The 26,134-nt window shown below is 35.7% G+C and overlaps 4 protein-coding genes across 4 annotated transcripts; 2 read left to right on the top strand and 2 right to left on the bottom strand.

Annotated features, from left to right (window-relative positions):
- LOC130715768 (pre-rRNA-processing protein ESF2) lies at positions 1-3,326 on the bottom strand. Its single transcript, XM_057565888.1, has 7 exons — positions 2,894-3,326; positions 2,757-2,808; positions 2,554-2,621; positions 1,838-1,927; positions 1,623-1,753; positions 381-503; positions 1-269 (listed from the first exon to the last, which is right to left on the bottom strand). The coding sequence occupies exons 1-7, from the start codon at positions 3,126-3,128 to the stop codon at positions 252-254; spliced, it is 717 nt and encodes a 238-aa protein (XP_057421871.1). The 5' UTR covers positions 3,129-3,326; the 3' UTR covers positions 1-251.
- Positions 3,327-5,240: 1,914 nt separating this feature from the next.
- Positions 5,241-6,929, top strand: LOC130715693 (autophagy-related protein 8i-like). The gene is made up of 5 exons (XM_057565809.1): positions 5,241-5,435; positions 5,557-5,612; positions 5,807-5,859; positions 6,448-6,566; positions 6,671-6,929. The coding sequence occupies exons 1-5, from the start codon at positions 5,396-5,398 to the stop codon at positions 6,757-6,759; spliced, it is 357 nt and encodes a 118-aa protein (XP_057421792.1). The 5' UTR covers positions 5,241-5,395; the 3' UTR covers positions 6,760-6,929.
- Positions 6,930-7,024: 95 nt separating this feature from the next.
- Positions 7,025-8,293, bottom strand: LOC130715692 (MATH domain and coiled-coil domain-containing protein At3g58360). The gene is given in 4 exon segments (XM_057565808.1): positions 7,025-7,210; positions 7,397-7,550; positions 7,553-7,565; positions 7,868-8,293. Coding segments are annotated over 4 exon segments (615 nt in total). The 5' UTR covers positions 8,158-8,293; the 3' UTR covers positions 7,025-7,052.
- A 1,364-nt stretch (positions 8,294-9,657) lies between these two features.
- Positions 9,658-13,407, top strand: LOC130715614 (signal recognition particle 19 kDa protein). Its single transcript, XM_057565733.1, has 3 exons — positions 9,658-9,978; positions 10,067-10,166; positions 13,032-13,407. The coding sequence occupies exons 1-3, from the start codon at positions 9,802-9,804 to the stop codon at positions 13,169-13,171; spliced, it is 417 nt and encodes a 138-aa protein (XP_057421716.1). The 5' UTR covers positions 9,658-9,801; the 3' UTR covers positions 13,172-13,407.
- Positions 13,408-26,134: the final 12,727 nt, after the last annotated feature.

The following is a 26,134-nucleotide window of genomic DNA, read 5'->3' as shown; positions in this document are numbered from 1 at the left end:
GAGATTACAATTCATAATTGGACGGTTTTGTTTGCAACTGGCAAAAAGTTTCACTCAAAACCAAATCTTGCACAATTCAGAAACTTCAACTCCGCTAACCCCATTGCCTCTTAGTTGTTTCGTATGCAGATCCCTTTTAATTTTGAAAATAAAGGATCAACAAGGAAACTAATTTCTAGAAAAATCATTACAAATTAATAGATACATCAAGAAAGTATGACCCCATGTTGAAGGTATAACCAATACATGCACTATGAGCCGCCAAATACCTGCAAGGGACATAGTGGAAAACCTTCAATTAAACATGATTGATTTCCTACATTAAGTATTTCATCAAAGAAAAAAAAAGGAGAGAAAATACAAATGAAATTGATACTTACTGCATCCAGTACATCGTCGGAGAGTTCAGATTTAGTTTTAGCAGCAGCTGCTATTGGCTTTGTCTGAGAGAAATGGCGAATCACTTTCGTCACTTGTACTGAGTCTGGTTGAACCTTTTGTTTCTGTGCAAGCCGAATACAATGATATTAGTATGAGCTAAGTCCTCCATACACATAATATTCAGTTAAATTTTAAAAAATACAGATGGAAAGTAACAGCCTAATGATTAAGAGCCCATTTGCGTTGGCGTTCTTCTCACGTTGAACGCGCGTATTTCTCAACACTACAATTTGGAGCTTCCATTCAGGCGCACGTATTCCACATCTCAACGCGTACACAAACAGGCACTAAGTAAATTCTCATTGAATTGTTTTTTAAGCAAAAGAAAACTACATAACAGTCACGAATTCTTCATGACTTGAAGGAAAAAGTAACAATATTTACAATCCATACCAAGTTCTTCCAGAACTTGGCAGTCTATCCTAGCCCAACACAGCTAAAATATTTCAAGTAGGACGGAACAATACAAGTCAAAACGAGTAAGCAAATGTAGTGGAACACAAAAGTAAAGTGGATCAGAAATTTAGTACAAAGTTTTTTAGGGATTATGCAGTGGTAGAGATCTAGCAAGTATAACATCAAACATCATCAGCAGTAAGAACATCAAGTTTTAGTCTGTCAAGTGAATAAAACTCAATCATTAATTATTATAAACCATAACCAACTCCTCAGAACCCAAAGACTTCTCTGTCCAGCAAATCACAATACCATCTAAAATTAGTTGGTTTAATTCATTCAGTTCACAAAATTGGATTTATTTAACTATCCACAATTCTTACTGTTACCTAAGGGTCCCCAGAAAGGGTTGGATTCAAAGCCTCAAACAAAATATAGCCTGCCACTCAAATGGTTGCCAAAATAAAAATGAATTGGAAAGAACTATCGACTAAGATAGTTTTCTGTTAAGATTCTGTTGAGCAGTTACAAGTTAAACAGCTCACAAGCTTCTGCTAGAAGCTATTATCTTCTATAAATATAAGATCTCTATGGTCACCTGAAAGGAAAACTTACATGAAATACAGAACTTATCAGATTCTTCTTTCTAAATTCTCTCTCAATGTGTGAAATACATACCCCAAAAATATCTAGATTGAATTCCATAATGGCACAATAACTTATTTTACTTTTTGAGAAGGGTAGACATTTTTTTTGATAAGCAGAGAAGGGTAGACATAGTGTACCTTCTTCAGTCGCTCCTCTATAGCACTCAAAGCACGTGAGCGTTCAACATTGGATAGATAGGAATCCCTTTCTCTCTTGGCAGCAGAAAGTTCTAATGCCAGTTTTTCCTTGCGCTGAGCTTTCTTGAAGGCTGTAACAAACATATATTTGCGTAAGCATAAGCTGCTCAGGCTCCACCAAATAAAAAACAAGACACCGATCATAAAGTGATTACCTGTTTCGTCGGACAGATCATCCCACTTGTACTTACTTAAGTACTTAATATTCCAAAGGTCATAGTAGAAAGATGACCTCTTCTTTCCTCCTGGTCACACACAATACAAATCAGAAACTTGAAAACTGAATCCCCACAAACAAACACAATGAACAATACAGCTACAAGTAAACACTACCATGAATATATTGCATTTCTCTTTGATAGGTAACCGTATCCCCTAGGTTAGTTCTAAGAAGGGTAGTTAGTTAGAGGGTTGTGGGTTAGTCTATAATAAGAGTGAGTTAGAGAGCATTAATCATCTTTAGGGATCATTTGGGTTGAGACTTAGGGAGAGTGGCTGAGAATCTCGAATATCTCAGCAATCTTGTACATTTCTATTGTGAATAATATCAGAATTCTACTACTAGTACTACCCTGCTTCTAACTAAGGTAACCTAGGGGATTCGGTTACCTAGCACTCTTTCACAAAATTAAAGGAATAAAACAATTCTAGAATTGACAATAGAACAACATTGTGATTTCCATTATAAGACAAGAAGGAAAAACAAGTACAGCCCCAACTAGAGCATAACCCTGCTACCACAAGTAAACACCATACTATACTTTCAAACAAGATTATATAACAACCAATGCAGCTAATATATTGATAATCAAATAGGAGACAAGATGATTGATTTCCATTCAAAAACCAAGACCAAAGAGCAAACATATACCTATCTGTTCACCATTTAACATATTGGCAACCCTCTTAGCAACTCTTTTATCAGTGAATTCGACCCATCTACACAGTCACACAGAAAAACACAATGATCAAAATCAAAACCAACCAACATAGAAAAAATTCAGCAACTAGTTTAACCAACAAGTTCAATCAGATATCAATCCAATTCGAATAACAACAAGAAACAACAAATACCCTTCTGAAAACATTTGGTCTCTGGATCCGTGTGACCTCTTAGAAGCAGAATCTGCAAAATTAACGTGACAGAAGCACATGAATCAGAATCTGATGATTTTTGTGTTGTGTCAGAGTATGAACAAAAGATGGGGTACCTTGAGGAGCGAGAAAAATTCTTTGAATATCACCAAATTGAGAGAGAATGTGGCGAAGCTTGATATGGTCCATGTGAGGAGGGATGCGACTCATGTAGCACAAGCCACGCTTATCAGCCTTCTCTGTTTCCTTCTCCAGCTTCTTCTTCATCTTCAACTTCTTCTTCGATTTCGACTCCGAGTTGTTCTCTCCATTCGATGTGGTTGTTGTTTGATCAATCTCACCGTCTTGCATTGTTCTTCTTCTTCTCTTTGTGTTCTTGGTTGGTGTTTGTGTGGTTGATTGAACAGAAGCTCAATGCTGGGTTGAGATTTTAGGGGACGGGAGTGCCGGTTTGGTGCGGTGGCTAGCGGAGGCGCAACCGAGGAAGGGGCTGCTACTGTAGCGAAGAGGAACAATGAAGTAGTAAGCGTAGGGAACCTAGTGCTATGAACAGAGGACATTTTTTTTAGTCCTTATAATTTTTTTTTTTATTTGGCGACCCGTGACCGGTGATGTCTTTGTAAAAAAAAGTGCATTATTATTAAAGTAATTTGCCAACTTAGGTTGACACAACTGATCTTAGGTTCCGAGTTCAACTTTCACTTTCTCATAGATCGAGGGGTCGAATCTCTCTAGGCTTAGTAAAATCTCTGTTGGTTTGCAATCATCCTTAGGGATGAAGACACAAGCCAATGATCAAATGAATACAAACTATGTGAAACAACGCTATGTTTTTTAGGCAAAGACACGTGCAAGTCGAGCAGGATGAATGATGAAAACAACAACCCTAGCCAAGGAGACAATCACGCATGCATGCACAACCTTCATAAAAAACAACAGATAGAACCCTAGTCGTCAAAGATTTTCCCCAAAACATAGGAGAGAACTCATCACCCATGTTCATCTACTCGCACGGTTAGCCACAAGAGTTTGTGTTCAAATAACTTTATATGAGAATCCTTTCTTTTTTAAGGTTGACTTTAGAATTTTGATCGATTTTAGAGTTTATGATCAATTTTGGAGTCAATGTCAATTTATCAGGTTGACACCGAGTCAATTTGGTGTTAGGGTCTATATAAAATTCGGGAAATACTTCTTTTATTCTTCCATCAAGTTAATTTTTAAAACCCTAGTATAAAACAAATGAAATACTGTTTTGTCTATTTTAATTAACTATTAAAATATTAGGTGCATGTTGGCCCCATCTAGCCCACATCATTAGTGAGGCTGAATAGGTTAGGGCTTAATGACCAACATTTAATAATGGATTATGTTGGTTAAGGCCCAAATATGGGAGTTGGGGCCTGACCCGGGAGCCATAGACCAATTGACAGCTCAACTCATTGTATAATATCAACCAAGCTCATTCATTGCTTTTCCTTATATTTCTATCTTATGAACCATTCAAACCAAGTGATAACTGATAACTATAAGTGACTCAGAAGATTGGAAGTTTGGAAAGGAACGTCATAGCATAGAGAATTCCCACCAATTTTGACCATTGATCATTACTTGGATGGGTTGGTCAGGGTTATGGTGCCATTGCCATATCTTCATCAAACCAACACCCAATGAAAATGACAAAGTATATCCTTTTCTGGGAAGATATTTGTCACTGCATTTTACTTTATTCAATTGACCATGGCATTTGTGTTTGCGTGCATGGAATGATGATATTCATATGGTAGCACATCAATCAAAATGAAGCACTTCAACATGAGATTCAAAAGTGGAGGGATTTTAAACATGGACACGTGCTGATTTAGTTTCTGCCAATTTCATCATTATTGGAAGAAAATGCATACATTCTATCAACATGTCAATTTATCATATTATTTTTTGAAGGGAATAGTGGATTTATCCTTGATATATCAATATATCCGCAGTTTTTAATTGTGTACAATATTTTTTTTTGAAAGTGGTGTACAACATTGATTAGAGACTAACTTGACTAATGTTTTATCTAATCACATAGACAAACTTAACCGACATTTTACATAATTCGCAAGCCCATGAATATTTTATGAGTCCATAGATTGATTTTTTTTTGTATATCAGAAAGATAAACTGCAGCCCTCCGGGGTTGATCACTGGATCTTCACTTCCCCAACTCATATATCAACCAATTCTTCCCACTTCAGCTATCATTCTGGGACATCCATAAACGAACTTGCAGGATCCGATACATTCAGTGACAAATTTATCAATTCACTAATTCTTTTTGGAAGCACTATCCATTCTCAGGCCCACATAGACATGAGGCCCAAACAAACAAAGCCCATGATGAAAGCCCAATTTGATTATTTTATTATATTCTCAAGTTTATGTTTCTGGTTCTTAACGTGTTTCAGTTGATTGACATTGACTTGCACGATAATGCCATAAAATTTGACGGTGGACGCAACGAAATAGAAAAATACTACCATTTTCCATTTTCATTCCAAACTTCAAACCATTGCATTCTCCTTCTTCTTCTTCTTCTTCTTCATCATCTCTTTCAGTTGAAACTTCCAGGATTCATGGGCAAGATCACTTCCTTCAAACACGAATTCTCACTCGGTTTGTTCTTTAATCTTTCTCTTTTTCAATCCCAAATTGCTCAAATTCAATTCCAAAATATGCAATTTGATGAAATTGTGATTAGTAATATTGAATTGCATTGGTGTTTGATTGGGTGCAGAAGAACGACGGAAGGAATCGGATAGCATCATAGTCAAATACCCCGATCGAGTTCCTGTATGACTTTTTTTTTTACTTTTTTTTTATTAATTTCATTTTCTGATGTGATAGTTCACAAATGGGTTTGATTGATATGTGTCAAAGTTTTAAACTTTCTTATGCTAATTTAAAAAAGTGAGTGTTTTTTAATCAACTTGAGGTGTCTAATGAGTCATGACTATTTTATCTTCATGCATTATGTGTTGTTGTAGGTCATTATTGAGAGATATTCTAGGACAGACCTTCCTGAATTGGACAAGAAGAAGTAAGTGTTAACTTTGCATTTAGTAGTATGTTTGGATCGGCTACTCTTTTATCAGAATCAATTATATAATCTAGAAGCTATTCGCATAAACAAATTGATGTTGGTTTTAAAATCAATTATAGAATAATCCTCAAACAAGCACTACGTCTATATATACACAACCCATGCATGTTCTGCCAATAACTTTGCTTTAACAAATAACTTTTAAGAATAGTAACATCTTGATTATATGCTTTTAGGTAAATGTGGTTGCTAATTTTGGTCTAATACTTCATTTGCCAATTTTATAAATTGTGAAATCATGAGTTGTGTCATTCTATTCATTGATGGCGGTGGTGCCTTCCTTTCAGCCTTGTCTTCATTGATTTTGACTTTTGTTTTCTGATCCTTTTAACTTACTGTCATAAGAATAAGATTGAATAATAATGCATCGTTGAATCCATTATTTTGCACTTACTGTAATAAGATTGAATAATAATGCATCATTGAATCCCAAATTGTGACTAGATATTTGACAAGTTTAAGGTCTATAGTGTCATGAAGGGCCTAATCTCCTCTTGTATTTTTTTTGTTGTTGTCTTTCTTTAGATATTTGGTTCCTCGAGACATGTCTGTTGGACAGTTTATTCACATTTTAAGTAGTAGGCTGTGTTTGGCTCCTGGGAAAGCTCTGTTTATTTTTGTCAAGAACACGCTTCCTCAGACTGGTAAATGCATCTTATCACTAAAATCTTGTTAAACTTCTCTGTTCTTATATTAAAGCTAATATATATATATATCTTGTCTATGGCTTCTGTGATTCCATCTGCAGCGAGTCTTATGAACTCCATCTACCAAACTTACAAGGATGATGATGGGTTTCTGTACATGTGTTACAGCAGTGAGAAAACATTTGGCTAACTTTGTTGTAAATGTTAATTCCAGCAAATATTTGCAAATTGTGAATTGCTGTCAGTATTTGTAATTCATTTCAGTAAATAATCTGTATGTATGACATGGCACCAGAATCTCCCATGTAAATAATGATTTACTTTTCATACTTTAAATAAAGTGTACAATTCAAAGATTAATGCAGCAATATCTGTTTCCATGTTTGGAGTATAAGGCTTTCAATGCCAGTATCCATTTAGAACTTACAGATACACATTTAGACTTGTAAATTATAATTAGTAGTAGAAGACTTATGAACAGTCTCAGGACAATGCATCAACCACTCCAAGTATTGTAAACTCTGCCTCTACCAAGCAAATGTAAGGCACTAAATACCCCAAATTCTGACTGGTGAAATTATTGAGCAAAATAAATCTGGATGCACCATTTTCGAGGCTTGAGGCACTAAACCAGTAGTTAGCTGCAAGTAGGTCACAAAAAAGGAACTGCTCCCTGTTAGTTATTGAATTGAATTAAATTTGTGCGTTTGTTTGCTTAGACATGTGAACGTTTTTGCCTATAATGTTTATTCATTCAATAATAATTCTGTGTCACTGACATTTTTCTTGAGGAATTGCACCTCATAAAAAAGTCTATCAAGCTTTACCTTTTCCATCATGATGCTTGGCTTGCTTCTGGTCTATTATGCGTAAGATTATCTGTGCCTATATTTTGGAACAAGGAGAAAGGGATGTTGGGTTAGCCAAGGTTAGGTACAGAGAAAGATAACTTCCCAATTCAGCTCCTTTTCCATTGGGATATATAGTTTTATCTTCCTGTAGAAAAACAGCATACTGACCAATGAGTAAATCGTCAAGTTATCTGCTATCTATCGTGTGTTGTAAAGCAAAAGTTCTGTAATCTGTTAGGTTCAAGCAAATACACTTTGGAATCTAAATCCTTTGTGTGATATAAACTTTAAAGTTTCCTTCAACAATGTTTAGGTATTAATCTTTTTTGGCAGTTGTGGATTCTTCATCTTCACCTAAACTAACTTGCAAATTCAAGAAAAGGTTAGGGAACCACATTGGACTGCGTCTATCAAGTTTTGAAACAGAACAAGGTTAATTATTTGTACCATTTGTACTTTCCTGCATTGAATGGTTTGGAGTCATAACATTCTGATTCCAATTTTGAGAAGTTTTTAATCTCCCAGACATGCTTGTAGGCAACCACATCCTTCATCATTATCAATGATTCTCATTTGCCTGTGCTTCTTTCCTTGCACACAAAGACTTGTGCTCCAAATGCACATGTAATATCCACCAGAAAACCTTTAGAGCTACTGTTGAAATCTTCTGTTGTTTTTGAAGAAACACATGACAACTTATTTATAAGATACTTCCCAAGAAAGAAGGGCCAAACCATCTTGGCTATCCATGGCTACATGTAGGCAATATATCAATGGAATAGTAAATGGAGGCTAGTTTATGTCACTGTTTTCAGAGTTTTGTTGTTATTTATATGGGTAGACGAGGTTTTATATCCTTATCCTTTTCTTGAAGAACCATGTAGTTAGTTTAAGGAATTAGGTATATATTCTCTGCTTTTAGCATGAATGAAAGCAAAACGGTTCTATGTGAATTTTGTTTTTTAAGGGTAAGTTGCCTAATATGAGGATTGATTCTTAGCTTCACACTGAATATGAGGAAATCTTATCTTCCACCACATGGCTTTTGCTATCCGTACAAACATTCATTAAACACCTCATTTTTTTTTATCTCACTTCTTATCATATCATTTTTTTTATAGGCAAATGTTAGTAAATTAGTTTCTCCTTATGGTTCAAATCTTGGACCCTTCATCCCACCCAACCCTTATGTCCCCTAACTCTTACCATTTGAGCTAACCCTCCGAATTCTTATCATCTCACATATTATTTCTCTCTGTGCACTCCATTTCTCTTTCTAGATGTCTAAACACATTGGTGGTCTACCAAACATTTCCCTTTACTAAAATAGTACAAATGTGTGCCACAAATTGTTTGTGTGATCTGGTTAAAACAAGTGAAACTTTTGGTAGAACAATTTAGAAAATATAAATTATAGGCTAGCTCCGGTATATCCATGTCAAGTTCACAACCATTCATATGGAAAAAGAAATTGAAGTATGAGAATTTCGTAAAAAAAATCAAAATATACTTTAGAAATTGTTAAAATTTATTTAATAGTTTTTTTTTAAATTAAATGAAAAAATATCTTAATGTTTAATAGTTACTTGGAATTTTGTACTAATTAAAATGTGAGAAAAGCAAATTTTGTGTTTGATTGAATAGGTCTTTTTTTTTTTACAAAATGATATAACAGAGAGTAAATAACTTCAGACTAGGGCGTCAATGATATGTTGGGGAATGCAGGAGATGCCTACTTCTAAATAGGAGCATCAAGAGATCTTCATGATGAGAGTTGCCCATCAACAAAAATATAATAAAAAGAAACTAATTGACTTAATTTTATGAATATAAAAAAACTCGAAATATGAATAATGAAATAGCTTAGGAATTTCCTCATCTAAAGTAAATGAGTCATTTTAAAAGCTAAAGTAAACATTACAACAATTGATTGAAATATCAATATATAGGATTTTAAAAACAAACGACATAATTTATTATGCGTATGCAAAATCTGATCATAATGTTAATTTTCTTTTTCAATCAAACCGATGCTATAGTTACTTTTTTTTCGGTGCTAACTAGGTATCTGGCAACCAATAGTTGTGAAACTCATCTCTCACTTCAGTGTCAGTGCACTAAGCAGTAGAAGATGGACCAACGAGCAATGCTATAGTTAACTTGGGCTTGTAGTGAAAGCCCGAGTTATTAGTTGAAGTGGGCTTGGAGTGATTGAAGGTCAGGCCCAGCAGTGTTCTTTCTTCCTCCTTCTTCCCAGTCTCACCACTCTTCAGTTTCATTCATTCTCTATTTCTCGTCAAGGTAACTGTGTTTTCTTCCTCGTCTTCACCATCACACAGATCTGAACATTCTGCTCTGAATCTTCACCAGCGAGCGCGAACATGGACAGTGAATTACCCAGCATAAAGAAATGGAACATTCTGTATCCCGTTTACATCAATTCCAAAAAAACCATGGCTGAAGGAAGACGAATCGGAATCTCCAAAGCTTGCGAAAACCCTACCTGCGCTGAAATTGGGGATTGCTGCAGCTACCTCAAGCTTCCTTTCGCAATTGAGGTACCTTTCATCTTCCATTTCAACGCTATTTGATCTTTTCAAATTCCACTTCATTCGTTGAAATTGTTTTCATTGATTGACCACACAGATTGACAAGGCTTACCCTCGTGATTTCATGCAAAGAGGCCGAGTCAGGGTTTTGCTCAAAAAGGATGATGGGTCTCTCTTCAATTCTGACATTTCTTCCAGTAAGATTCTCAATTCAATCATTCATAGCGTTCCAGTTTAGGTTGTTTTTTCTGTATGAATGTATATCACTGTAATGGTAGTGCTTGGATATGATTTTTATTCATCTAATTCTCAATGGCTGAAGCTGAACCCTGCAGCATGTGTGTCTGTCTTAGATTGTAATTATTGTGGATAGGATCATAGATTCATAGGATAGGAATGAAGTTGAACATTGTTAACAGCCTTAGGAGGAGGCCACCATATTTCCATCTTATGCTCACTAGCTAGAATACTGCCGTGAAGTTACAATTATTCGTGTCATGATGTGAAGTTGGTATCATTTGGCATTTGGGTCGGTTCTAAGTCGCGAACTAATTGACTTGTGTGCTTGTAAAAATTCATTTATGCTTTTAATATGACTAAAGAATCTGGATTTATGTCAAGAATCAATATACTTCTTATCTGTTAATTACATTGCCAAGCCTATCTTATGGCATATGGTGTGGAGTTGAACTCAACCAACCTCTCTACCAGCAGTATTTATGTATAATATACTATTTTTTATGGCTCTAGACACTGATTAGGAGCGTGACTACAAAGTGGCATGGACTTAGAGGAGTGTTGGTACTACAAATTTAGATTTGGGTAGAATTAGGAGTTAGACTGGTTTTGGTCATAGCTCATTTAATTTATGCATAAAAACAGTGTTACAACAAGATTGAGAAAAAGGGATGTACTCATATAGATGGAGCTTAAAAGCCTGCAATAAAAATTTAAATTGATAAATTGAAAATATTCGCTTTACCATATATTATATATATAAAGTTGAAACCCAAGATGTGTGGTGGCTGTGTGCCTGTGTATATAATTTAACGCAACTTGATCAGTGGCTTTATGTTCTCAGTCTTCTTATTAGAGGGGCACTGTGTAGGAAGAACCTATTGGTAGCATTGTGGGATAGTCTTTATTTCGTGAGCTTATTAAAGCCAGATTCTTGTGCGTTCTCCCAAGTTTCAACTGGATGGGCTAGTACTCTTATGTTCAAGTTTATTAAGGTGAAAGTGCTTTCTGATTTGGCTAAAGGAGTATGTTTCTAGAAAAAAAAGAATCAAAGAAAGAGGAAAGAATGATTAACTTGGAACTGTGAACAAAATCACGAGAGGGAGAGGAGAGATACTCTACGAAACTCCTAAATAGTAATCTGAATTGACAGTGAGCACTTTTCCGCTTGGAGAGTGGTAGAGATGAAAATAGGGTAAGCTACGATCACTTGTTTTCAATTTGAAATTGACTAGTTTTATCTTTTATTTTGAAGAGTGACAGATAACAGTCTTACTGAAAAAGACATGTTACTATCCTTTTTCTCCATCTATATGCACTGTTTTATTCGAATGATTAAGTTGCAAGAGCGACATTGTTCTAACTTTTTTTTAAAAGAGAGCATATTGTAGGTTCTTTAGATTTAATAGGGCTGTAAGATATCATCATTTATGTTTTTAAAAGAGAGCTTTTGGTTGAGATGTTTGATATGTAGTAAATAATTGTAAAAATTTTAAACAAGGGAAGTATAGCTGCGTGACTATAAATCTAAGGTCTAATTATACTGGTTCTACATAAAATTGACGGTGTTTACATATTCTTTGTAATAAAGTTAGATAGGATTGTATTTGTATTGATGGAAATGGATGGAATGGAGTGGAGTGAAATGAAATAGATTAACATTAGTTACCCATGTTTACATTATTGATGGTGTTTACATGTTTGAATTAGATTTTTTAAAATAGGATGTAGTGAAGTGAATCCTTGCGATGAACTGTGTTCCATTCTATTCTGTTGCATTTCCGCCTAATACCTCTACTTATCTTCCCCCTGATTTGGGAGGTATATGATGGAACCAACTTATTCATGTATCCCTTTACCATTTTGTTCACTTCCCAAACAATGAAATTGAAACTTTACTCCATTCCATCATAAACTACCCAAACAATAGTATGGTATTTTGTTCTATTCCAATCTATACTGCTCCTGCTCCACTTCATTCCATTTCATTTTATCCCATTCGATTCCACCCATCACTCAGAACCAAACATAGCATAGACTACTGGTCCCTCCTTAACTGAGGCTTCTAAATGAAATTCTAAATTTTAATATACCCTTACTTTGTTATATGCCTGTCTATCTTTTTTAATCCCTCTAAAAACAGAATAAATAAGCTCCTGAGTTTTTTTAATATTTGTAAATTCAAATAAATCCTTTTTCTAACCGTTAGCCAACCAGTCCATATACTTCCAAGTCTTCTGTTATCTATAGATCAGGATGTATTTGATTGGAACCTAGACCCTTCAAACCACCCAAAAAAGGAGAAAGACGTTTGGTGTTATTTGGTTTAGCCAAAATAAAATTCATGGAGACTTGATTTTTAAACGCAGAGATTAGCCTGATTATAGATAGGTCAGAGTTTGCCTTGCTTTAGTGAGTTTCGTGTAATGCAGATGTTGCTAATAGGAAGAATCTGTTCAGTTTATATTGTGAACTAATGTGTAACAGTTGAAAGTTTTACATGTGTTGATTCTAAGATATAGTTGCATTTTATTTATCATGCATGGTATCCTTGGTATATCATGATATTTTGGACACTGTTGAGTGTTGATATACATATTCTAAAATATTTTAGATGCTCTAGAAAGTGTGTTGAATGAGGTTTAATGATGGTGGCTTCTTTTTTTTAACGCCTCTGACAACAGAGACAAAAGCAATTACTATCCTTTTGTAAGCATCACATTTCAAAAGGATTAGAATATTGGCTTCTTGTAATTATTTTCCGTAAGTTGCTTATGCATGTCGAATATATCTCATGTCTCTGTTTTGTTGTGATTGTTTTGCAGGAAAGCAACTAATGCTTCGCATTGCAGAGATGGTGCCTAGACATCATGGAAGGGTTAAGAAGCAGGAAACTGCATCAACGTCTACATCAACTGCTGGACCTTCAAACAAATCTGGAAAAGGTGGAAAAAAGAGGAGATGATCTTGTGTTTGAAATATTGGCCTAACATGTTGATACTTGCAGTGTTTTGCTTGCTGGATATATTATTTCTTGTAATAGGAGTAATTTATCCCAACTAAATTAATGATTTCCCTCCCCATTTTGTATTGGGAAACAATCTTGCTCTTTGGGATTTTACATCATTTTAGTGTATCTTTAGATTTTTGTTAAACTCAACGGTGATTCACGTTTAAGTCAAGTCAATGTGTCACTACTTCTCTGTTGGTGTGTTGGGATGCAAATGAGAAACCGCACAGACAATAGTTCACCTAAAATAAAAAATGCAAAAAAGAATATACCAAAGATAAGTGTGTACGTGAATTTTGCAACATGTATTTTAGGGACTCATGTGATTGATGAAATAACCCTCAATTACTGATTTGACTAATAAAATAATATATAAGGACATTTTTTACTTCTCTTTTCTTTAAAATGAGAAGTTACACCAGACACAATTTATAAAAAACTCTGAAAAATAAGTAACTTAATTTTACTGACAAAAATATAATAAGGAGTTTTTTAGAAAAAGGTATTGAAGAGGAGCATTTTTTAAAAAACATTAACTTATTTTCTTACGGAGACCATAGCGACGTGCTTTTATTTATGTGGTCTCTTTACCATCATGTCCATTGCCGCCATCACTTTCACCATTGTCATTGTTGTTGCCACCACCCTCCACTACTATCATTTTTGCCACTGACGCCTCCGCCAACGCCTTCAGCCACCATTATTGTCATAATTTCCACCACGACCACTACCACACCAAGTAACACTCATCTCCACCACCTTCATCACTAGCACCACCTCCATCACAGTCGCTGCCACCTCCACAACTGCTATTGCCATCACAATCTCCCCGACCACCACCACTGCCTCCACCCTCCACTACCACCTTCATCATCACCACTACCCTTATTTTTCCTATATCTATTTTGATTTTCTGGCTTTATTTAAATGATTTGAAATTTTAGAAAATTAAAATTATGATATTCTATATGTTTTTTACAAACGTTTTTATTTGTCTATAATGTTAAATTCAAACAAATAAATATTCTTTGATCTCATATATTTATAAGTTCTAATTCTGAGCTATTATATGAAGGTCATCAGATTTGATCTATAAATAAGTTCTCTGACAATAGTAATAATCAAGTTGAGAACTAATAATATTAAACTAGTTTCGTCGGGAGGTATGAGTTCGATTTTTAAGAGTCACACTCTTAAGTAAATTTTTATCTTTCACCACACCCGGGTAAAAATACGGGAACTATTTAACATAAATAATAAAAAAACTTGAAATCATGGAGCCACAATATTATTGTTCTTTACTTTTATGAAAAGGAAAATTTTGTTTTTTACGAACACTTCAATCTATCTATATATATATGTAAAGCACACTTGAGTTTTTGCATTAAATACATAAGCAAAACTCAAGTGTTGCATATTAAAAGCATCCAAACAAAAAAATGTAATAAATATATTAAACAATAATTAAATTAAAATTGAAAAAAATTATATTGTCAAAAACTATTAAACTATTTACATTAAATAACAACATTCATCAACTTAAAATTTACTTTAAAAAACACTAAAATTATCTCAAGTTTTACATTTTACAAATATTAAAAATTAAATTTATTTAATAACAAATATTTTAAAATTGAAAAATGCCGCTAAAAGGTATTTAATGACTCGATGAAGCATAATATAGAGAAAAATAATAATAGCCAAAGTTGAATAAATGTTTGTTTTGAGAGGCCTGACCTATCCACTTAATGTGATCGTAGAGGCTCAAGGGGTTAGTCGCATGACAATCGGATGTGAGAAAACATTCGCAAACCAAATAAGTTGAAAAAAAACTAAATTCATAAGATAATATTTTAGGCAATTTTTTGTCAAAAGACTATTTAAATTATCACTTATTGTAATTCAAAAAGTTAAAATTAATTTATTCTTCTTGGTCTTGACATGTCACAGTAAATGACTTTCCTGGTAAAAATATAAGAAATGATATCAAAACTTATTTCATAATATTAAACACTTACTACTTAACATTTTTTACGTAATTTAAATATTTTAAATAAACTTAATAATTTTTCATATTATTAAATAAATAACAATTCTAATTGTTAAAATTCTTTCTATGCTAATAATTAAATTTGAATAATATTAATTATTTATAAAAAATTATAATATTATTTATTGAAATCTCTTAACACAATTTTTTAATATTTATAATAAAAAAATATTAATTTTTATTTAGTTAAACTGCAATTTTTTTTTATATAATGTTAACAAAATTTGTAAGTAAACCCGTGCAACGCACGGGTATAATATCTAGTTTCAGATATTTATGGAGTAGTTCTCAACCATATAAATGCACACGTGCTGGCACAACACATCTGTCAAACATCTTGTAACACAAGTCCACAACCATTTTGCATCACCCTTCACCGCCACCGCCCACCCTCCACAATAACATCCCTTTACTAGTTACTATTGTAGCCCACACACTATTTTATTGTGAACACACTCTACTATTTTTTTTTTTTTAAATGAACACACTCTACTTAATGCAATTGGTTTTTTTTTTTTAAATCAATACATTTATCTCACTCCTTAATAAAATTGTAAAAATTCAACCAATTACATTAAGAGCGCTAGAGAATGTATTCAAGCGTTTTTTTTAAAACAGAAAAGATTTAATTAAAAAAGGGGGGGGGGGGGAAATAAGGAAACAAAACTCTCCAAAGTGAAGATAAAGAATGATTAACGAAACAAGTCTCAAAACATAACAAAATACAAGGAACCAAATACAAGAGAACAAAAGCTAGACCAAAGAAGAAAAAAAAGGCAAAAAAAATCCAAGCCCCTGCAGTTCCAGAAAACAGATGGAAAGGAACTAACAAAAGAAAGCATATGATGAAAGATAACACTAGCATCAAACCGAGCCGGTCCCTTTAGCTAAACATCGAACAGAAGATATAGACAGATTGGAGGCACCAGCTTGATTAGAATATCCTACACTGATCAATTTAATTAAAGTAGCCACATGAAGGCATAAGCAACTTAAAAACAGATCAATATGTAAAGATTCATCTGGAAATAAATATAAATATATAAAATTATCTATTAGAAATAATATATATATTCAGAGAAACATAAATGTATTGTGAAAGATATGTAGAATATCATGATTTTATTTCTCTAAATTTTTAAAGTACTTAAGGGAAATGAGTTATGTAAATCATCTTGGTTAAAATCACTCTAATTTTGGATGACACAATAATATTTTAACATGTGTCATAAGTTAGAATTTTCTAACACACGGGTTAAAATATTATTGAGCTACTTAAGTTAATTAGTTGATTTTATTAAAATAAATCTTAATTGGTGTGATTTAGACAACTTTTAAAAAATAAACAGAAAAATTAAAATAGATATATGAGAAATTATATATAATATTTTGACAGCAGAAATTATATATTATATAATTATTATTATGAAGAGAGCATTGCACAAACATGAGTTTTCCCTTTCAGCAACATAGAACATCAAAACGTAGTACACATTGTATCTATCTATTTATTATCCATCCAGATTCATATTTCTGTGGCTGAAAGTTGTGCTGCAAGGGGAGACGATAGTTGAGTTTAACATAAATTCAAACGCGAACATGAAATCTGCTCTAACATAACAAGGTGAAGAAAATTAAGATGTGGAGGCTGGAGGTAGCAGCTCGCCAGGATTTCTATAACAACCGTTTCAAGGTCAAGGGATTTCTATAGCAGCTCGCCATTGGCCTGCTCTAAATGCAGGTCCTCTGTTTTTTCTTCCTCCCCGGTGAGAACATTACAGTATACTGTTAGTATTAGTACATGTACTTTTATTTCACCCACACCCCACATATATATAATAAAAAAATTATTTTGAATTTTTTATTAAATTACTTTAATTGATAGATAAATATATAATAAAATAATAATTTCAATATATATATATATATATATATATTAATTAATTAATTGGATTTATTTAATATTGGTTGATTGAAAACATCAACACTCTATAATATAAATTAGTGATGACTCTTATAACCCGGTTTACAAAAAAGAGACTCTTATATATAAGCATGTTCAATTAGACTATATTTCATGTCAAAGCTAGCCTATAGTCATAATAATTATGTTTGGATTGAGGATGTACTCGTTGGTATTGAGCCTTTACTGGCTAATGACTTGTGTACGTAATTTCTTCTTTGTATCAATGAAAGCATAAATTTCACATCAAAAAATCAGACTATATTTATTATTTAATAGTCTATCTCTTTGTCATTAGAGAGTGATTTCCACACACTAATGAGATTGTGATTATTATAAGTCAAATTAATTATTTACATTTTAAAATTTAATTTATGAGTTGGTTTTGTAATATGTAACAGGGAGGGTTGTAGGCATGCTTGTTGGTGGGTTAGATGGTTTCTTTTTTACTAGTCTGTATTTTATCTATCTTCTCATTTTCTTCTCTTTTGTATTCGGGTTAAACACCCCTTGTGCTAGTTGAATACAATTCTTTGGCTTACTTAAAAAAACTAATTTAACGCCCAATACTCACTGATTTGAAAATTCCATGGTGAAGATTAACTTACCCCTTATCTTTTTCATTAAAAATGCTATTAATTGTCATAAACAATAAATATGTGGTGTCATTCGTCTTCTAAATGAGTCGTTTCATATAGAATGAATCTTATCTAAGATTGCAAAGTAACGTGGTAAATTTAATTCATCGCAACTTTCCACCCTTTATGGCCCACTTTACCATGCGATCAAGTTCAATTTGAAGAAGTATATCATGCTTGAGACAAGAAAAAAAAGTGTATCATTATGCCTGAGTCTTACTAGGATTTAAATTAATGGAGGAATCGAATCAGAAAATTTGCAATCAAATTATAAGATATCTAATGAAGCCATCACTGCAATAACAATTTCATTCGAGAAGAAAAAAATAATTATCTGAAATAAAATACACACTAGCTTTTGGAGGGATGCATTTCAAAAATGTAAAATTTATTGCGGTGTAATTAAACCACCATTATATTAGAATAAGGTGTACTCAAGTTGTCACAATGTACAAAATTAACAGTGGCAGTTGTTTGAATCTCACATTGGCTAGAGATGTGGTCAATCAAGTGCTTATATATGGTTGTGCAAACCTCAACTCTTGAGCTAGCTTTTGGGTTGAGTTGGGTTGAGTTAGGCCTCCTAATATGGTATCAGAGCCTACCATAGATCCATTTATTGTGGAGACCTCCCATATTTGGGTCACCGTTTCATTCCACGCTCCAGAAAACCAACTCTAGGCGTGAGGGGGTGTGTTAGAGTCTCACATTGGCTAGATATGTGGTCAATCAAGTGCTTATATATGGTTGTGCAAACCTTAACTATTGAGCTAGCTTTTGGGTTGAGTTAGGCCTCCTAATAGTTTTTATTGTATATTGCCGGTTAGAACCCTCATTTTATTGTGCACCAAAAAAACAGAACCCACATTTTATACATTTTAGTTCCGCTTTCCCTCCAGCTTGTCTTCACTCTTTTGCCTTGCTTTGTACTGTGGTCTCCCCAGTTTTGTTAGTGAAAAAGAACCCACATTTTATTTTCATTTTAGTTCCACTTTCCCTCTAGCTTGCCTTCACTCTTTTACCTTGCTTAGTACTACGGTCTCCCCAACTTTGTTAGTGAAAATTGACTATCTCCCTCTTCATCTTTCTCTTTCTTTCTCATTTTCCTTTAGTTGTGTTTGGATGGGTTAATTTTATAGGGAAATGTAATTTTAGAGGGCATTTAAAATGCTTTACTATGAAATATATTGTTTGGATTTATTTTTATAAGGAATTCTAAATGCAAGGGAATTTAACTAGGTATTTCAACTTACTAGATTCAAGGGAATTGAAATGATCCAAAAAAGGAAAGAATTTCAAATTCATCATCCCACCCTTAACTCTCTCTAAAATCAGTTCAAAACTCTAATCTCGGCTTAAGACCCTAAAATCGGCCATGAAACCCTAAAATTCACCCCCGAACCCTAAAATCGAATCGAAACTCAAAAATCGACCTTAATCAAAAAAATCGGTCCCAAAACCCTAAAATTGGCTCAGAACTAAAGTATTAGTCCCCAAACCCAAAAATCAGCTCAAAACAAAAAAATCAGCACTGAACCCAAAAATTGGCCAAAAATCTTAAAATCGGCCTGAAACTCAAAAATCGGCCGAAAACCATAAAATCAACCAAAAACCCTAAAGTTAGCTCAAACTAAAAATCGGTCCCCAAACCCTAAAATTGGCTCAAAAATAGAAAATAGAAAATAGAAAATCAACCCTAAACCCTAAAATCAGCTCTAAACCAAAAATCAGTCCCCAAAACCCTAAATTCGACTCAAAACTTGAAAATTAGCCAAAAACCCTGCAATTGGCCAAAACCCCAAAAAATGATCCCCAAACCTTAAAATTCAAAAATTGGCTGATACACACTGATTTACCAAGTTACTAATTTAATGGCATAATACTCACTGATTTGAAAAATCCATGGTGAAGATTAACTTTCCCCTTATCCTTTTCATTAATAATGCTATTAATTGTCATAACAATAAATATGTCGTGTAATTCGTTTTCTGAATGAATTTTTTTTATAAGCAAATTTGTATTCAAATAGAACACAAGGGGTGCTAACCCGTATACAAGATAGAAGACAAACGCATATAGCATCAAAGCTACTGTCATTAGAAATACAGCATATAGATAGAATGAGAGCAAGAGCCATCAATAACCACCCTCTTAAGAAAATACCAGAAGCCCTTAAAACATAAATAAAAGGCCACCTGCAACAAGAAGCGGCTCACGAGATTATCTCCCATAAATTTTAAATTATTTAAATAAAAAATGAAGAGTGTTAATTAAAAAAAAATGAAATCCACTTAATTTTTAAATAAAAAATATTTTTCTAATTCACTTGAATTTTAAATTAATAGGTTTCAAAATTAAACATATAAGTACCATAGGTGTGGTTTTTCCTGTTCTCCAACCAAAACTTGCCACTTGTTCTATTTTGTTCATAACACAAATAAATCTAGCAAACAAGGATTAATTTGTAGAGCTTCAAATTAATAGCAAAAAAAAAATCCAAAAAAAAAGAAGAACAAAATGAAATTGCAATGAAGCAGTGTGATCTTCTAGAATTGGTCCTATTATGTAATCCACCATGGTTGGTTTTCGAGGTTGCTAAAATTTAAGGGCTCGTGTTCATTTCATTGTCGTCTATATCGTAACGTCTGGGGCCAGCAACTTCAATTGATGTCCGCGAGGTCAAGGTGGTATGGAGATGGAAGGTTGGAGAGGTCAGAGGAAGAGGGAAGACGTGTTGCAGTTCAGTTCCCAGTGCCAAAAAATTATTTAAGTGCAGTTCAGGTGTTATATTTTGATTGAAGAACAGCACCCACTGCACCAATAATGGTACTGGCCTTAAGTTTTACCCATAAGGAATATAACTCTTTTTTTCAAATCGAGAAAAGAAAATATGGATTCTTTGTTTTTCAAAGGAAAAATATAGATATATAAAGCTGTGATTTTTTTTTTTGAATTTCAATTCCTAAGGCTAAGATAGATCCATAATAATGATAAGTATAGGTTTTTTTTTGGTACATAGTTTATTTAAAAAAACTAACATCTATTTTTCACTTCAATAAAAAATAGCGTTATCTTTGATGTTGGGAGAGGAAGGAGAATCATGTTTCAGCATAAAAAGAGAGGAGAGGAGAAAACACGTTGCTGCGGTAGGGTTCCTAACCACGAGCAAGAATCTTGTTTTGGTGTGTAAAATAGAGGAGACTTAGTTGAAATGACCTGAAAAAACGATCATCTCTCTGCCATGATGGCACTTCCCTATTGAGGGTCCCCTATTCTTCTGGCATAGCCTTTCAGTGGAAGAACTCTTAGTTGAGAAATTGTTTTACTGCTTTGGATGGGTTGTTGTGGGTTGGGTCGAAGAGCACTTTGTCTTGTTGTAATTCTTGCTCTGATTTTTAGTTCTCCTTGGAGGGTCACTTTTGATTTTGGTGTTTAGGTACTCTTTTTCCTTGTCCAGGTTTTCCCAAGGGGGTTTTATCCTGTTAAGGTTTTAATGAGGCATTTTCCCTGAAATCTCCCTTCAAGGTGGGGGTCGGGTAGTATTAGTTTTAGTGGGTTTTCTTCAGTTGTATATTTCGTTGCTTGTTACTTTTCTTTCATCACCTTCCTCTTTGTATTGGGTTGAAGTACCCCTTGTATTTCTCTTCAATATATTCTTGGGCTTAAAAAAAAATGATGGTACTTCCCTCGTTTTCGATCCTTTTCATCTCCTTAATTTCACTCATGGTTCTTATTTCCTATATATCTATGTTCTTTTCTTATTCGTGTGATTTGTTTGAGAAATTTTACCTTCACGTGTTACTCTAGTTCTTTCTTTATCAGTTTGACTGATTTTACTAACCGAATTTAATTTGCACTTGGTCTGCCATTGTCTTTCAAAAATGTGACCTGCTCCGAATGTTAAAATGTTTATGCCCATGATGAGTTTCATAAAACACAAAGGTCATGTTGATAATAAGGAAGCAAAACCTAGAATGAGTGATATTTAAATATTATTTTTTTCACCCGCAGAAGTTCACACCCAGTATAATTAAGTGATATTTAAATATCATTTTATTAAAGATATATAAAAAATAATACTATGTTCATATCATCCTTTTTTTTTTTGTTGATATCAACATATTGTATCCATTATGCAGAACTTTATTATGTTAAATGACTTAATTGCACTTTTGGTCCCCCACTTATCACTTTTGTGCGAAATACGTCCCTAAACTAAAAAAATAGCATTTCAAGTCCCCTACTAATTGAAACGTCATTGATATTGGTCCCTCCTTCTCTATTCTGTCAAAACTACCGTTTTCTGTCAAAAAATAATGTTTTTTTTGCCTATGTGGCATTTTTTAATTGGCATAATTAATTAAAAAAAACAATACTTCAAATTAACTACATCTTCATCTTTGATTTCAAAAAAAAAAAAAAACTACATCTTCATCTTCCTCATATCCATTTTCATCATCATATTTATCACCATCTTCATCATCTGCAAAACCATTCCAGAACCAACCCAGCCACCACCCGAGATCCACCCCAACCGGAGCCGGCGTGAGTCATCGTTTCAGCCTCTTACCTCCAAATTCATGCGACCACACCGCTACCATGGGCTCACCATCGCCCTTCAAGACGGCCTCCTCCGTCTACGCCCTTCACGGCTGCGGTCACCGTTCCTTGCCACCGCGAACGCCTCCATAACCAGGTTCTTTTTTCCCCCTCCCTTCACGTGCCCTTGCCTCCGTGAACGACTCTGCAGCCAGGTTCTCTTTCTTTCCTTTGCTGCTCGCCGCCGTCTTTACCACACCAGCCAGGATTCTCTTCCTCCCTTTACTTCTCGCCGCCGACGATCTCCATTCTCTCTTATCGGCGTCGACCTCCCTTTCTCTCATAAGCCCCACCAGTTTTTGCCTAGAAAACAAAATCAGAAACCCAGAAAATAAGAAAATGAAGAACAAAGTTCAAGTTAGGGATGATGAAGGACAGAGAGATGTAGAGTTACATCCAAGAATATGGTTTCAGGGTTAGGGATTTTGATTTGAGTTGATGAGTTTGTGAAATTTCAGGTCTGGATGTGGGAGAGGAAAAAGAGGGTGAAATAAATTTCAGGTTTGGGTTTGTGAAGAAGATAAAAGTTCTGGAAATGAATTTGTTCCAAATAATTTCTGGAAATGAAGAAGCCAAGGGTTGTGTTGATGAGGTTTGGGGAAATTGTGATGCTTGCGTTTGTTGAGTTTGAAGATAATGCAAAGTTTATGAGTTTTAATTTCTTACTTAATGCCGACTCCTAGGGTTTGCTCTTGGGCGGCGTGCTTTGACGGTGGCTTACCAATCATTGGCTGCCGCTGAGGTTTTGCTTTAATTCTTCTCGTGTTATTGCACTCTGCTTTCCCGCTTCTCGTGATCGGTTTTTGTACGTGTTTGTGCCCGAGTTGCTGTGTGCTTGATCTCTGTCGGTGGGATACTATTTTTGGTGTGCCTCGAGCGTTTGTTTCCTCCTCCATGGCGGAATATGATGGTCTGGTTTTCACGGCAGAGGAGAATGCTGTCATTGATTTGTCTCAGGCTCTTCCCGATGCCACTACCTTTTCGGAGGCATGGATTGTTGGAAGAGTTCTGAGTGCTGTCCCCGTTAGCATGCGGGGTCTGCGTTCGGCCATGACACCCCTATGGCGTACGAACCAGAGGTTGGAGATTCGTGAGTTTGGTGAGAACTTGTTCACCGTTCGCTGTTTCAGTGCAGAAGACAGGGACCGAATCCTTGAGTCGGGGCCTTGGAATTTTGATAAATACCATATTGTTTTGAGTGCTTTGGAGCCAGATGATGATCCAGCAGCGGTTCCATTAACAAAGCTTCCTTTTTGGGTGCAAGTTCAGAATCTTCCCATGGGCCACCGTTCTGAGGTGGTGGCGCGTGCTATGGGGGCGGCCATAGGTGAATATCTTGGCTGGGATTCCCATGATAAGAGCAGACTGGGGGGTTGTCTCCGAGTACGAGTGAATGTTGATGTCTCTAAGCCTCTCTTGCGTAGTAAGGTGCTGGCTAGGGGTGCTAAGGCCCCTCTTCGTGTGGTGTTCAAGTATGAGCGTTTGGCCTCCTATTGCTTTCGGTGTGGTGTGCTTACTCATCTTATGAGGGAATGTCCACTCCCAGTTCCAACACTTGTGGGTGGTGTGCTGCCTCCGCTCCCTTTTGGTCCTTGGTTGAAGGCAGACTCGACAAAGAATGGATCTTTCTACGGTGGTCGGTACCAGGATCGCGACCAATCTTCTGATTTGCGTGGGGATTCATCAATACGAGAACGCTCCCCACGCCCCTCTCCATCGGTGGCTTCTCATGGTGGGGGAGGTGGTTCGACCTCTGCTCCAATTTCTAAGCCGGTGGCTCCTTTGGCTGAGGGAGACCCTACTAAACTCCCGGTGAAGCCTCGCTGTGGTGGTGATGACCAAGGTGAGGACTCTGGTAATGGATCAGTGACGCTGCCTTTGTCTAAGAAACGTAAACAAATTGCTGTTGTGTTGTCTGCTCCTGATGGTAATGCTACTGAGAGTGCACATGATGGTTTTCTAAGGACTGGTGCCAGCTTAGGGGATGTTGGGTCGGACTCTCTACCCCCTAGGAAGATTCTCTTTGATTCGATATCGGCGGACGCTGCGGGACAGCGTCGCCGGGAACAATGAAACTCTTATCGTGGAACTGCCGTGGGCTTGGGAACCCAGAGGCAGTAAGGGCTCTAAAACAGCTCATCCACTCAGAAGGTCCCGATATGGTTTTTCTTATGGAGACTCGTAGAACGGTTGCAGAATGGCAACGTGCTCGTGGCTCTTATGGTTTTCCTAATCACTATGCTGTGGATTGTAGAGGTATGGGTCGGTCTAGAGGTGGTGGTTTATGTTTGTTGTGGAAGGAGGAGATGGATGTCACTATCATTTCCTCTTCTCCGAATGTTATTAATTTTCATGTTCCAATGGATGATAGGACCTCGCATGGGCAGATATCAGCGGTGTATGGTTATCCTGAGTTGGCTAGGAAACACTTGACTTGGGCTTTGATCTCTTCTTTGAAACCGGCTGAGGGTGTTCCATGGCTTTGTTGTGGGGATTTTAACGATGTTTTGTCACCAGAAGCTAAAGAGGGAGGGGATCCGGTTGATGTGGGTCGCCTTCAAGAGATCCATGCTTCTCTAGCTCTTTGCTCACTGGTGGATGTGGGGTTCTCAGGTTTACCGTTTACATGGTCTAACAAGAGGACAGATCAGAGTTCTATTCAAGAACGGCTTGATTATGCTCTCGTTAATCCGGCTTGGATTGAGGGTTGGTGTCAGACTAGGGTGGATCACCTTCCTCGCCACCAATCGGATCACAATCCTATTTTGGTTTCTTGGACAGCTGGTTTTGGAATGGACATCCGACGGCAGCATCGACCTTTCCGTTTCGAGCAACTGTGGTTGGAGGATTTTGAGGATTGTGAGGAAACTGTGACTGCAGCATGGGCTCAGGGTTATGGTTCTTGGATTTCTAGAGTTGACACTCTTGGTGAGACCCTCCGCGAGTGGGGGAAGGTGAAATATGGGCATTTTATGCGTGATATTAAGACTTTGAAAAAGAAGTTGTTGGACCTTCAGCAGATGAACCAGTCAGAGGAGGTACTTTCTGATATTTTTAATACTGAGAGAGAATTGGATAATTTGTTACACATGGAGGAAATTTGGTGGTCTCAACGGTCCCGTGCTTCGTGGTTGAAACATGGTGATCGTAACACACAATTTTTCCACCGAAAGGCTTCTCAGCGCCAAGCGAGGAACTCTATTGTGAAGATAAAAAATGATGCTGGAGCTTGGGTTCGGGACTTGAGGGGTATTGAGCGAGTTCTGAAGGGCTACTTTGTGGATTTATTCTCTACTTCTCAACCCACTAGGATTGATGAAGCTACTGATTTGGTGCGTGGTCGTCTCTCAGACAACCACAGACTCTTTCTTTCAGACCCATTCACGGCTGATGAGGTTGTTTGTGCGTTGCGTCAGATGCACCCTACCAAGGCTCCAGGTAGGGATGGTTTTCCAGCGGTTTTTTATCAGAAATTCTGGCATGTGGTTGGAGATGACGTTCTTCGGTTAGTTCTGGGCATCTTGAATGAGGGTGCCTCTCCTGAGGTTATAAATCAGACATTGATTGTTTTGATTCCAAAAGTGAAGGATCCGATGTATGCGAGCCAGTTTCGTCCGATAAGTCTTTGTAATGTGGTGTTTAAGCTGGTAACTAAAACGATTGCTAAT

This window comes from Lotus japonicus, chromosome 4 (genome assembly GCF_012489685.1).
Source record: "Lotus japonicus ecotype B-129 chromosome 4, LjGifu_v1.2".
In the NCBI taxonomy this organism is placed as follows: Eukaryota; Viridiplantae; Streptophyta; class Magnoliopsida; order Fabales; family Fabaceae; genus Lotus; species Lotus japonicus.
The sequence above is the reverse complement of the archived record's forward strand: the minus strand, read 5'-3'. Positions and strand labels throughout refer to the sequence as shown.